Source organism: Jaculus jaculus, chromosome 13 (genome assembly GCF_020740685.1).
Source record: "Jaculus jaculus isolate mJacJac1 chromosome 13, mJacJac1.mat.Y.cur, whole genome shotgun sequence".
NCBI classification, from domain to species: domain Eukaryota; kingdom Metazoa; phylum Chordata; class Mammalia; order Rodentia; family Dipodidae; genus Jaculus; species Jaculus jaculus.
Genome location: NC_059114.1, coordinates 94,019,385 through 94,032,303, shown reverse-complemented (window position 1 = coordinate 94,032,303; position 12,919 = coordinate 94,019,385). Strand labels below are relative to the sequence as shown.

The following is a 12,919-nucleotide window of genomic DNA, read 5'->3' as shown; positions in this document are numbered from 1 at the left end:
CATGGCAAACCTCTTTTCAGATCTTCCAGGGGAGCACCCTGGCTAAACCCTTTAGGTTTCATAGGGGGTGGGGGGATCCTGCCAGGAGAGTGAGGCCACCGGGGGACAGCGAGTATCGTGGACAGGTGAGGTAGACTGGTATAGGGAAAGCAAGGCCCTGGTAGGGTTATGGAGATAGGAAACTGGGTCAGAAGAACTGAGGCTGCCACATGTCTTCCAATGGCCTTGCTGGACTCTAGCATAGGACTCTACCCTGGACTTACTCCCTGGACCTGTTTCACTATCTATAAAATGGTGGAAAAATATCTCCTCTATAAAGACCTTTCTAACTCTAATTGTCCAGGAATTCTGAGCTGGGCTGGCAGAATGCCTAGAAAAAGCTGTCCCTGGAGACCCATCAGCATGTCAGGGCCAGTGCTAATGAGGATGAGGTAGTGAGGTAGTAGGGAGGGCAGGGTCAGATTCCTCAAGAGCTAATTACCTTCCTGGGAGAGGAGTTCTGCCTGTGACTAAACTGTGACCGTGGCCACCGGCTGACAGAAATCTGTCCATGCGACCACTTGTTAATTCATTGTTCCACAGCATAAATTAAGCACCAACTGTGTACCATCTGGGCACCGTGTACAGAAAGAGAATCGGTTGACTAACTGAATAGGGGACTGATCCCTGACCTCATTCCTGGAAGACTGTTTCTCACCCCCTCCTTCCCCAGAAGGACCTTGAACACAGGCTGTGAAGTCTCCTGCCTTGCCATTCTTAGCTGTGTGACCTTGAGTCCAAAATGAATCTCTGAGTCTTTGTGTATTGTTTGTCTCAGGGCCTTTTTGAGGGCAAATCAGAATGAGTCAGTGTAATCGCTACTGATAGTAGCCCAGTATATCATTTTTATATATTCTGAAATGTATAAGCTTTTTTTTGTTTGTTTGTTTTTGAGGCAAGCCTAATAGACTGCCTTTAAAAAAAAAGTTTCTTTATAATTTTATTTATTTATTTGAGAGATCAAGAGAGAAAGAGACAGAGAGAGAGAGAAAGAATGGGCATGCCAGGGCCTCCAGCCGCTGCTAATGAACTCCAGAAGCATGCACCACCTTGTGTATCTGGCTTAAATGGGTCCTGGAGGGTTGAACCGGGATCCTTTGGCTTTGCAGGCAAATGCCTTAACCACTAAGCCATCTCTCCAGCCCCAGACTGCCCTTTTAAAAAAAATGTGAGTTTTGAGAGCTTGTAAGTTATTATTTCATGAAAACTGAAGAAACAAGACATGTGTGGCACACGCCTTTTATCTCAGCACTTGAGATGCTGAGGTAGGAGGATCAATGTGAGTTTAAGGCCAGCCTTAGCTAGAATGAAACCTGGCCTCAAAAAAAAAAAAAAAATAGGGCTAGAGAGATGGCTTATCAGTTAAAGACCCTTACTTGCAAAGCCTGATGGCTTGGGTTTGATTCCTCAGTACCCACATAAAGCCATATGCACAGAGTGACACATGTGTCTAGAGTTTGTAATGAGTGGCAGGAGGCCCTGGCCTGCTCATACTCACTCTCTCTGTCTGCTTGTCACTTTCGAGTAAATAAAGAAAGAATATTTTAAGCTACATGTGGTGGCACACACCTTTAATCCTGGCACTCGGGAGGCATAGGTAGGAGGATTACCATGAATTCGAGGCCACCCTAAGAATACAGTGTGAATTCCATGTTAGCCTGGGCTAGAGTGAGACCCAACCTCAAAACAACAAACCATGTGTGTATATATATATAAAATAAACAAACAAAAGGGAAAACATTCTAGAAACATGAAGAAGAACCTGACAAAGTAACTCTCGGATTTGATGTGGAGGAATCAGTAAGGGAACACTTTTCACTGTTAACATTTGTATGTTTTTATTTTTATAAATAAAATATATATTATAATATATATTACCTATTTTAAAATGATGTATTAGAGGAAGTTCTCTATAAAATCAAATCACCATAGTATATGTTTGACTACAAATAGAATCCTTAGAAAGGCATAAAGTAGATGATGCGGGGGGTTGCTTGTTTGTCCAGAGATCTTTTGGGCAAGCATGATGCTAGAGACCAGAGTCAGAGTGACAGACAAGCAGGTCATTTTGCCCTTAGAGCTTTTATCTAGGCATGGAGACAGATAATAAGGAGATATACAAAGAAGATCATTTCAAACTGAGTTGGGACAGTAAAAGGGAAGACTCCCCTCAACATGCAAGCTGTGATTTCAGCAGCAGAAGGAAACCAAAGTGGGGCTGGAGAGATGGCTTAGCAGTTAAAGCGTTTGCCTGCAAAGCCAAAGGATCCCGCTTCAATTCTCCATGACCCACGTAAGCCAGATGCACAAGAGGGTGCATGGGTGCATGCATCTGAAGTTTGTTTGCAGTGGCTAGAGGCCCTGGCGTACCCATTCTCTCTCTCTCTCTCTCTCTCTCTCTCTCCATATATATATATGTATGTATACACACACACACACACACACACACACACACACATACATAGAGAAACCAAAGTGGAATGACATCTGGGAAAAAATTCCCAGCAGAGCAAGTAGCAATTGCAAGAGCCGTGACCTACTTATCATTCCCTCCTTCTCCTCCCTTTCTTTCTTCTTTCCTTTCATCTCTTCTTCCTTCCCTCCTTCTTCCTTTTCTCCATCCCTTCCCTTCTTTTCCTCTCTTGCTGTTTTGCTTCTCTTTATTTTTTTTTTTAGAGAAAGAGAGAGAGAGAGAGAAAGAGAGAGAATTGGTACACCAGGGCCTCAGCTACTGAAATCAAACTCCAGATGCTTTAACTACCTACTGAGCATGTGTGACCTTGTGCTTGCCTCACCTTTGTGTGCCTGGCTTACATGGGATCTGGAGATTTGAACATGGGTCTTTAGGCTTCAGAGACAAGCAGCTTAACCACTAAGCCATCTCTCCAGCCCCTGTTTTGGTTTTTTTTTTTGAGGCAGGGTCTCACTCCAGCCCAGGTTGACCTGAAACTCACTCTGTAGCTCAAGGCTGACCTCAAATTTATGGCTATCCTTCTACCTCAGCTTCATGAGTGATGGGATTAAAGGTGTACACCATCATCCATGGCCCTTTCCCTCTTTTCTTTTTTCTGTCTCTCTCTCCTTCCTTTCTTCCTTCATTTTGTGTTAGAAGATAAGTGGAGTTTTTTGCAAAATAAAGTGGGACACTCTCAAGGTCTGATAGGAAAACAATGGCCAATGGGACCATTGTCCCATACTTGGCATTTCATTTTTTAATCAAAATATTTGATTTAAAATTATTTAATGTATATCATTTTTTATTAAGATTATGCTTTTTATGGACACATCATATGTTGGTACCATAATTTTCCTCCTCCATGCCCCCAGTCCACTAAGTGGGCCCACATCAGTGGGGCTGCTGGTATTCCCCATGGGGTTGTGGGTTATGCCTTGTGACACCAAAAGTTAGTCAAGTTAGTCATTGTGGGGGAATGCCTCTGGGTATGCCCTCCTAATCAGTGCTCTTACAATCTTTCTGCTCCCTCTTCTGCAAAACTCACTGAGTCGTGGTGGGTGTGTTTTAAGTCTACTTCAGTGTTAAGCTCTCAGGAGCTTCTAGATTTCTGCTCTGGTATGGGTTGAGTGTCCTTGGTGTCTCTCTTCTTCACCCTGGTGCAGATTGCCAGGCTCGCCATGGGAGCAGCACTCTTGTTCATCTCACAAGATCCTCTGTGGTGACACCTGGGCCTTGGTTGATGTGTGAGGGGTGGTTTAGCTCCTTGGGTCTCACTACCTTCTAAAAAAGAGCAAATTCTTCAACAGAGAATGAAATCAGCATAACTAAATGGGATAAAAATTGTTAATATAGAGAGGTTTTGATGGATGTAGCCCCTCTTTTAGCCAAAGACTAGTGGGAGCTTGTCATCAGAGACCATAGTCTTGGTCTCCATGGGATTCTGACCTAGTTCCCAGTTCCGGCCATGGGTTCCTTTCCACTGAGTGGCTCTCTCAGCCAGTCAGAAAGCCATTAGTTATGCACCAAGGCTGTGTGCCACCATTGCACAGGTGTGAACATCTTGTCAGGGTTTTGAGTAGCTATGACCCCTGCTTGCTCACAACATTGTTGGCCACCTTCCCCCAGTAGCTCATGTAGCACTTTCCAGCACTAAATGTGCTAACCATCTGGGGGTCTGGCTGTCTTCTGTATTCCAACCAGGTCACTCAGTGTTCTGTGTTGGCAGCATGTGGTGTCTTCAGAAATAGGGTCTTACCTTTTACCTCAGGCACATAATCAAGTGCTTTGACAGAAGCCTGCCTTTCTTTGGGGACCTTGTAGGTCTCTGTAATCAACTGCTCAATGTGGGTAACAACCAATTTCTGGTACTAGGGGGTTACATGCCAGAGCCAAATATTTTAAGGTTAGGGTTCTTCCCACTGTCTCCAGGGCCCTTCTTACCAGATGATCTCCCCAAATGTTGAAGGTTATATCTTTTAGTCTTCTACCAAAGAGAAAAGTTTCTGTGGTACCAGTTCATTTTGGGTTTGGTTTTGTGTTTATTTTCCCCCAGCCTCCCACTCCCCTTCCCCCTGACCCTTCCATCCCTATTGTCTGGCCTTCAAATTGCCTATCAGGTATGCCAGCAACTCAAGCTGTTCCAGGTTAGGAACCACAGATAAGTGAGAACATGTGGCATTTGTCTTCCTGTGTTTGTGTAATCTGTTCCAAATTTGTCCACATTGCTACAAATTTCATTATATCATTTTTTCTTACTGCTGAGTAGAATCTCATTGTGTAAATGTGCCACATCTTCATTATCCATTCGTCCAATGATGGGTACCTGGGTTGCTTTCAGTTCTTAGCCATAATGAACTGAGCATCTATAAACATGGTAGAGCAAATATCTCTGCAGTGAAGTGTGGAGCCTTTAGGATAAATGCCCAGTAGAAGAATAAGAAGGTCTGCTGGTAGCTCTATTTTCATCTTTTTCAGGAGTCTCCATATTGATTTCCACAGAAGTTATACAAGTTTGCATTTCCACCATCTGTCAGTGAAAAAGGGTTCCTCTTTCCCACATCCTTGCATAGCTGGCATTTGCAAGGAACAAAAAGAAAGCTGGCATGGCAGATACTTCTAAAGGGAAGAGTAGTGAGAGATGAGTGCAGAAGCATGGCTTGACTTGTTCACAGTTTGGAGAAGTACTGTATTAATACTTTTCTGAGGCATCCTGAACAACTAATGGGGAAAGCTTCACAGCCATGAAAGGAAGGGCAGGTATCTTTATGACAGCTGATTGCAGCAAACAGTGAGTAAAGATCAAATTCCAGAGGAAAGAGTCAGGTGTAGGAGGGACAGAGTGACTGTCTGCATGCTATTGCCTTCCTGTTTGCTAATTGGGTCCTTGTTCTCCCTGCAGCACTGGGCCAGAGCACCAGCTTTCCTGAGAAGGATCTGAAGGAGGCCAAGGCACGGAGCCAGCAGATTGCAGCCCAGCTGACCACCCCTCCCAGCTCTAACTCCCGCGGGGTCCAGCTCTTCAACAGGCGCCGGCAGAGGGTGAACGAATTCACGTTGGAGAGCTGTGGCCAGAGGCCACCAAAGCCCAGCCCAGAGGACCCCCAAGCCCACTGCGCAAGTCCTACAGGCCATGCCCTAGAACTCAGCTTGAGCCCCACTTCCCTGCCCAAGCCAGGCCCTCCAAAGCACTTGAGCTCCCAGAGTCCCAACAGGGGGTTCCCTAGCCATACCATGGAGGGGTATTCAGAGGAGGCCAGTTTGCTGCAACACCTGGAGAAGGTGGCCAGTGAGGAGGAAGAGGTGCCACTGGTGGTTTACTTGAAGGAAAATGCAGCACTGCTGACAGCCAATGGGCTCCACCTGTCTCAGACCCGAGAGGCCCAGCAGTCCCCACTGAGCCCTTCTGCAGCGGAGGTACACGGTTCAGCTGTAGATGCCAATCAGAACCTTTCGTCACCCAGTGCCATACTCACCACAGCAGCCTCTGCCAGCCACCAAAACCAGCCAGCTGCTGATGTCAACCAGAACCCTCCAGCCACCGTCACCTCACTGAGCCTGTCACATTCTGTGGTCCAACAGAATTCATTTGAGGCACAGTGCCCTGTGAATGGCATGACCCCTGATTTCAAATCCAGCACCCCAAGTGCTGACGGGCAACCCCAGGTGCCAGCAGAGGAGGTGAGGTCCAGCATACTCCTGATTGATAAGGTGTCAGCTCCACCTGCTTCCACAAACACCTTCTCCAGAGAAGCTACTCCCCTCTCTAGCACTGGACCTCCAACCACTGACCTTATGTCCAGCTCCCTGCTTATAGACGTCCAACCCAGTACCCTAGTATCTCCAGCAGAACAAGAGATGTCTGGACGCACACCTGCTACCATGCCCACCAAGGTGTACAGTGAAGTCCACCTCACACTGGCCAAGCCCCCATCGGTGGTCAACAGGACGGCCAGGCCTTTTGGGGTCCAGTCAAGCACCAGTCAGATGGAGCAGAGCCCCATGATAGGGAGAAAACATCTTGGGGAGAAGGTCGCGGCTTCCCAGGCCACCACCATGATAGACAGGAGTCCACGACCACAGAGACATGTGATATCCCAAAGCCCCATGGTGGAAAGGAGGCTGGTGGGGCAGCGAAGCCCAGCTTTGGAGAGACGCCCCTTGGGGAATTTTACCCCGCCCCCCACCTATGCAGAGACTTTGTCCACAGCCCCCCTGGCTTCCCGAATTAGGTCTCCCCCTTCTTATTCCGCCCTGTACCCAAGCTCTGACCCCAAGCCTTCTCATCTGAAGGGCCAGGGAGTTCCCACCAGCAAGACAGGCATTTTGGAGGAATCAATGGCCCGCCGTGGCAGCCGGAAATCCATGTTCACCTTCGTGGAGAAGCCCAAGGTGACCCCAAATCCAGACTTGCTAGACCTGGTACAGACGGCAGATGAGAAACGGAGGCAGAGAGACCATGGGGAGGCAGGTATGGAGGAAGAGCCCTTCGCCCTGGGCGCTGAGGCCTCCAATTTCCAGCAGGAGCCAGCAGCTCGGGACAGAGCCAGCCCTGCGGCAGCTGAGGAAACTGTCCCTGAGTGGGCCTCCTGCCTCAAGTCACCCCGCATTCAGGCCAAGCCAAAGCCCAAACCTAACCAGAACCTCTCTGAGGCCTCGGGGAAAGGGGCTGAGCTCTATGCCCGCCGCCAATCAAGGATGGAGAAATATGTCATCGAGTCTTCAGGTCCCTCTGAATTGGCTCGCTGTCCTTCCCCCACCATGTCTCTGCCTTCATCCTGGAAATACTCTACCAATGCCCCTGGGGGCTTCCGAGTGGCATCCCTAAGCCCAGCACGGACCCCACCTGCCTCGCTTTGCCACGGCTACCTACCCGAGAATGGAGTCCTGCGTCCAGAACCCACCAAACAGCAGCCGTACCAGATGCGGCCCTCACTCTTTGTCCTATCTCCCATCAAGGAACCTGGCAAGGCCTCCCCCCGTACTGCCTCCTCACGCACTGCTTCCCCTCGAGCTGCCTCCCCTGCCAAGCCTAGCACTCTGGACCTGGTGCCCAACCTACCCAGGGTGGGTCTCCCACCGTCTCCTGCTCTATCTCGGCCTTCTCGCTCCTCTCCAGGCCTCCAGCCTTCTGCTGTGAGCCCTACATACAGCAGTGACATCTCCCCAGTGTCTCCTTCCAGGGGGTGGTCCCCCCGAGCCAAGCAGGCCCCCAGGCCCTCCTTCTCCACTCGGAATGCCGGGATCGAGGCCCAGGTGTGGAAGCCTTCCTTCTGTTTCAAATAACAAGTCCCATGGGAGTCCCACTGCCTGTCAAGGCCTCTTCTCTGAGGGCCTGAAAGCAAGTGTGTCAGAATGTGGCTCATTGCTTAGTGAGGAGGATGGGCACCTGGTGCAAGGTCTGGCATCGTTCCCAGCTCACTCTGTGACCTTGGGCAGATCATCTCCCCATGTCTGAGTGGGGAGGAGGGTCATGGAGAGTGGATACCTTCAGCAGGTCCTGGTTGGGCAGATGGGTTTCCTTCGGCCTTTCAAGCTACAGGGATGCGAGTCTGATGCCAGCGTCTTGCTGGGGAAAGGCCCAGAGAGCTCCTAAAGGGGACATTTGGAGCAGACAGAGCCTGTCACTACCTGTGAATGACCAGTCCAGAGTCTGCCTCCCTCCTGGGGCTCACACTCCTGGTGTCTCTCCTCCTGCTTCTGGATACTTACTTCTACAGGCTGCCTCTTCCCAAATGCCCGCTGGACTCTGTTTCCTTTCCACAGCTTCAGAGAGCTTGCCTCACTCCACCTTCTCTCCTGTCCTGGGTACTTCTGGTGCCAGACTTAGGTCGTCACTGCTGTCTGATGCTCTTCTAACTGCCCTCTGAGACTCTGCTGCCTCCATGCCCTCTTCAGGACCTGGTTCCACACAGGGAGATTCCTCGGCCCAGACCTCAGTCCTACTTCCACCTGCCTTGTCCTCACTGTTTGAGGGTGAGGGATAGCACAGGGGATCCCTACAAGAAGGAGGACCTTATAGGGAACTCTGCAGAAGTGGTGAGCTACTAGCAGAGTGGCCTCTTAGTGTTATGTTGACCTCAGCCAAGGTCTCACTCACTAAAATAAAGCCATCTCACAGGCCCAAGGGAAGAGGTGATGGAGAAAGGCCTCAGAAGTGAGAAGACAGTACCCTGGGAAGAAAGGAGGAAGGAGTAAGTTGTTGTGGAGGAATAGAAGAGTTAAATGTCCATGAAGGTGGATTTTAAGTATAGTTGAAATAAGCTGTCTCAGGAGGCCTCAAGATTAGAAGCTTGGTCTGAGCTTGGCTTAGGATCAGCTGGTGATAGTGGGAGCATGGCACAGTAAGTAGCTCAAAGGGAAGGGATAGAACAGACCCTGGATCTTAGATGAGAGGCCTGGGACTTAGACTCTGACAGACTGGGTCTTGTACTTCTGGTTCTCAGGTTCCCCATTCATACAGAGAGGGTATGAAGTTAGGTGGCTTAAGATATCTACCTTGTTCCTCTTTGATGTGCCCCCAAGAACTAGGTTTGCGGGGTATGAGAGAATAAAGATGCAAGAAGGATTCAGATGGAAGTTTCCCAAGACCTGGGGCGAGGACCACCCACTTCCTCTTTCCTAGACCTATTTCTGGGCTCCCAGAGGGGCAGGGGTGGTGGAGGCGGTGCCCATGCTAGGCTGAGCTGGCTGTTCTCTTGAGCTCTGGGCTTGTCTCCAAGGGAACAGAGGTGCCTTCTCAGTGAGCGCATCCACATGGAAGAAGAGGATGGCTGGAGAGCTGAGTGTGCTTGGCTTCTTTCAGGCCAGGTACCTCAGAACCGAGCAAGCTCCTGGGTGTCCTGTTCCCTTCCACCTCAGGGGACAGCAGTGAAAGAGCCCACCTGCCACCCTGCAGTTCCTGCCACTAAGCTGGGCTCTTCCCCACTTTGTTTAATCTTCTGTTCTCAATACACTCTGCCTCAAATCTGTTTTGCTTCTTTCTTCTGCGCTGTGGCTGTGATGGGCTGGGGCTCCTTCTCTTCTCCCTGATTTGGGCCTTCAAGTACAGGAAGACTTCAGCTGCCATGTGTGTGTGAAAGTAAGGTTATGTTGCATCTGTTGTGTGACTGGATCTGCCAGGGATCTGCTGGCTGGGGAGGAGGGTCCACCTTTAGAGGTTGAAGCCCTGGGCATGCCACTTTCTTCCATTTTTTTTCTGCTCTGACTTTTGCCCAAACTGTGTTGATGATAGGGAAACACACTGCTCCTATGGCCCAAATGAATGAGTGAATGTATGCATGCATGTATTTACTTATTTATTTTCATTGTGACAGGGTCTCACTTTGTAACCAAGGCTAGCCTTGAATTCACAACTACTTTCCTGGCTCAGCCTTTTGAGTGTTGGGATTGCAAGCTTTAGCCACCATGCTTGGCTTTTTTTAATATAATTTTTTTGTTTATTTTTATTTATTTATTTGAGAGTGACAGAGAGAGAGAAAGAGGCAGAGAACAAGAGAGAGAATGGGCACACCAGGGCTTCCTGTCACTGCAGACAAACTCTAGACGCATGCGCCCCTTTGTGCATCTGGCTAACATGAGTCCTGGGGAATCGAGCCTTGAACCAAGGTCCTTAGGCTTCACAGGCAAGCCCTTAACTGCTAAGCCATCTCTCCAACCCGACTTTTTTTTTTTTTTTTTTAAGTAGAGTCTCACTCTATCCCAGGCTGACCTGGGATTCACTATGTAGTCTCAGGTTGGTCTCAAATTCACAGTGATCCTCCTACCTCTGCCTCTTGAGTGCTGGGCTCAAAGGCATGCACCACCACATCTGGCAGAGAGAGAGAGAGAAGGAGGAGGGAGACAATAGGTGTGCCAGGGCCTTCAGTTGCTGCAAACGAACTCCAGATGCATGTGCCACTTTGTGTATCTGGCTTTATTTGGGTACTGGGGAGTCAAACTCAGGTCATTAAGCTTTGCAGACAAGTGCCTTAACTGCTGAGCAATTTTTCCAGTCCTCTGTGAATTCTTTAAATGTGGTTGAAATGTTTTCACCAAAACATCCACTCTCTGGTTCCCTCAGGTCCCCTCCCCCTCCATCTATTATCTGAATTCAACTAACTTTGACTTATTTCCCAATTATCACCATCCCTGGCTGTCTCCTGAAAACAAGTTTCTGCCCCTGGTGGCTAAGAAAGAGCTGCCAGCTGTGTACCTGTTTTCTGTGAGACCTTGCACAACCCCTTCCTGTCTCGAGCCTAGTGTTCCCATCTATGCAATGGCAGGACTGAAGAAAGTAGTGTGGGATCTCCAGCTGGTCTCTGATAGTCCATGGCTGACTCTGCTTGCACATGCCCACCACAGGCTCCACTGTGTGATTGGGTTGACTAAATTCTGCTTTCTAAATTTTCACTCATTGTGTTTTCAAGGAGTGGAATGAGTATGGTGCACTGAGCCCTCTGGCAGAAAGTGAACAGCTCTGCTTTGCTGTAGCCTTTTATTTTTGTTTGTTTTTTGTTTTTTGTGTTTTGAGGTAGGGTCTCACTCTAGCCCAGGCTGACCTGGAATTTACTATGTAGTCTCAGGTTGGCCTCGAACTCATGGCGATCCTCCTACCTTTGCCTCCCAAGTGCTGGGATTAAAGGCGTGTGCCACCACGCCCGGCTTGCTGCAGCCTTTTTGTCTTGTGCACTCTCCTGCCCTGCACACATAGAGTTGGCCACAGTAGTTAGCATGAGGTCAAGCCTGGCTCAATTCCGAAGGACAACAGGCTGCTCACTACTGTCCCCACATGCCAACCAATGCTTAAGCCATTCCACTTCACAGTATTGATCCACTTGTTGGACCCACCCAGCAATCCCTCATGACTAAGAAAGGAAGACAAAACTTTGGAGATTTTTTTAAATAAAATATTTTGTTTATGTATTGACAAGCAGAGACAGAGAGAGATGTGAGAAAGAGAGGAGAGAGGGAGGCAGTGGGTGTAAGACCCCCAAAACAAGGACCCCACGCTCTGCCCGGATATGGCGACACCCCAAATCACTCACGAGAAGCGGTCTTGATGCAAACTGCAAGAGGATTTTATTCTAAGCGCGCTGGGGCCCACAGTCGTACACCGCACAGGGGTAGAGGACTGCAGAGCCCCGAATGCAGGAATGGGACAGTTTTTATAGGGTTTCTAACAAAGCCTGTGCATTAGACCAATCATTTTTTTAATATCAGGAGCCCGCGGGGTGCGAGCCAGTCAGTTTGTGTCACTCCATAGTTTCTAAGCCAATTAGTTTAATTTGTTCAAGCCCCTCGTGGACCAATCAGTCTCTTATGACCTTGGTGGTCAGCATTTGCGTAGGTCCTTGGGTGGGAGTAGCAGAGTGTGGTATCAGTCTCCTATGACCTTGGTGGTCTGAGGCAGGCTGCTACAGCTTATGGTGCAGGCTACTAAGGCTTACAGTGTGGGCTATTAAGGCTTATGGTACAGGCTATTTACAGAAACCAAATAAGTGGTTTACTTCATTACTCATTTCCCATCCTTGAGGGCTATCTCATGCCCTTTTTATCTAGTTTTATATTAGGAGCAGGCTCTGATATAATGAGAAGAGGGATTCTTTACTTGCTTTCAACAGAGAGTAAAGCCTGGAGTTTGAGGTATGCAGGGGCCCGCTTAAGCTCCCTTTGGAGCATGATAGTATTTCTGGGCTTCTGAATTCTTGGGCCTTTCATGGGCATGCCAGAGGGACTCTTGCCACTGCAAACAAACTCCAGATGCATATGCTATTTTATGCATCTGGCTTTTATGTGGGTACTGTGGAATTGAACACAGGCCAGCAGGCTTTGCAAGCCAGTGCCTTTAACTGCTCAGCTATCTCCCCAGCTCAATTTTGAAAGTTTTTTAGTTTTCATAGCTCCTCCAGTCTCTTCTTCCCCTGGTTCTTCTACCTCTGTGGGGATGACTCGTGTGGCTCTTGAGCTCAGGGTGACATTTATTGGATACCAGGACATGCCTGAGCCCTCCTGCTTTGGCTTTTGTCCCTGAGTCTGTACTTCCTGATGTCTGGTGTGGAGCTGAGAACTCCTTCCAAGCCTGGGGTCTGCCTCCCCCAGGTGGCCTGGGTAAACCTTCCTAGGATGTTTCACACACAGAAAGCAGCTCTCAGGGTCTCATGCTGAGCCTTATCCTCCCCATCTGATGACCAGGAGCCTGGGTATCTTAGAAAAGTCTCTACAGCTCACTGCAGCATTATATCCCACAAAAAGTCCTCTTCAGGCTATTTGTAGTGCTCCTCTTCAGGTGAAAGGGTTCTGATGCCAAGGCTGGGCCCATCTGGCAGCTGCTGCATTCTGATTGAAGAATATATATCATCTATCTCTATTGCTCCCCCATTTTTTTCAGGACAGAGTCTCTAACTCAGGTTGACCAGGAACTCTAGCCCAGGTTGGCCCATAATTTAC

The 12,919-nt window shown here is 48.8% G+C and overlaps 1 protein-coding gene across 4 annotated transcripts in view; it reads left to right on the top strand.

The window, feature by feature from the left end:
• Synpo (synaptopodin) overlaps nucleotides 1–12,919 on the top strand; it is a 56,122-nt gene that overhangs the window by 38,665 nt on the left and 4,538 nt on the right. For all 4 annotated transcript variants that reach the window (XM_045132314.1, XM_045132315.1, XM_045132317.1 and 1 more), the window contains one exon: nucleotides 5,394–7,747. In XM_045132314.1, coding sequence (XP_044988249.1) covers nucleotides 5,394–7,747 — 2,354 coding nt within the window. The remainder of the gene's footprint in view (nucleotides 1–5,393; nucleotides 7,748–12,919) is intronic.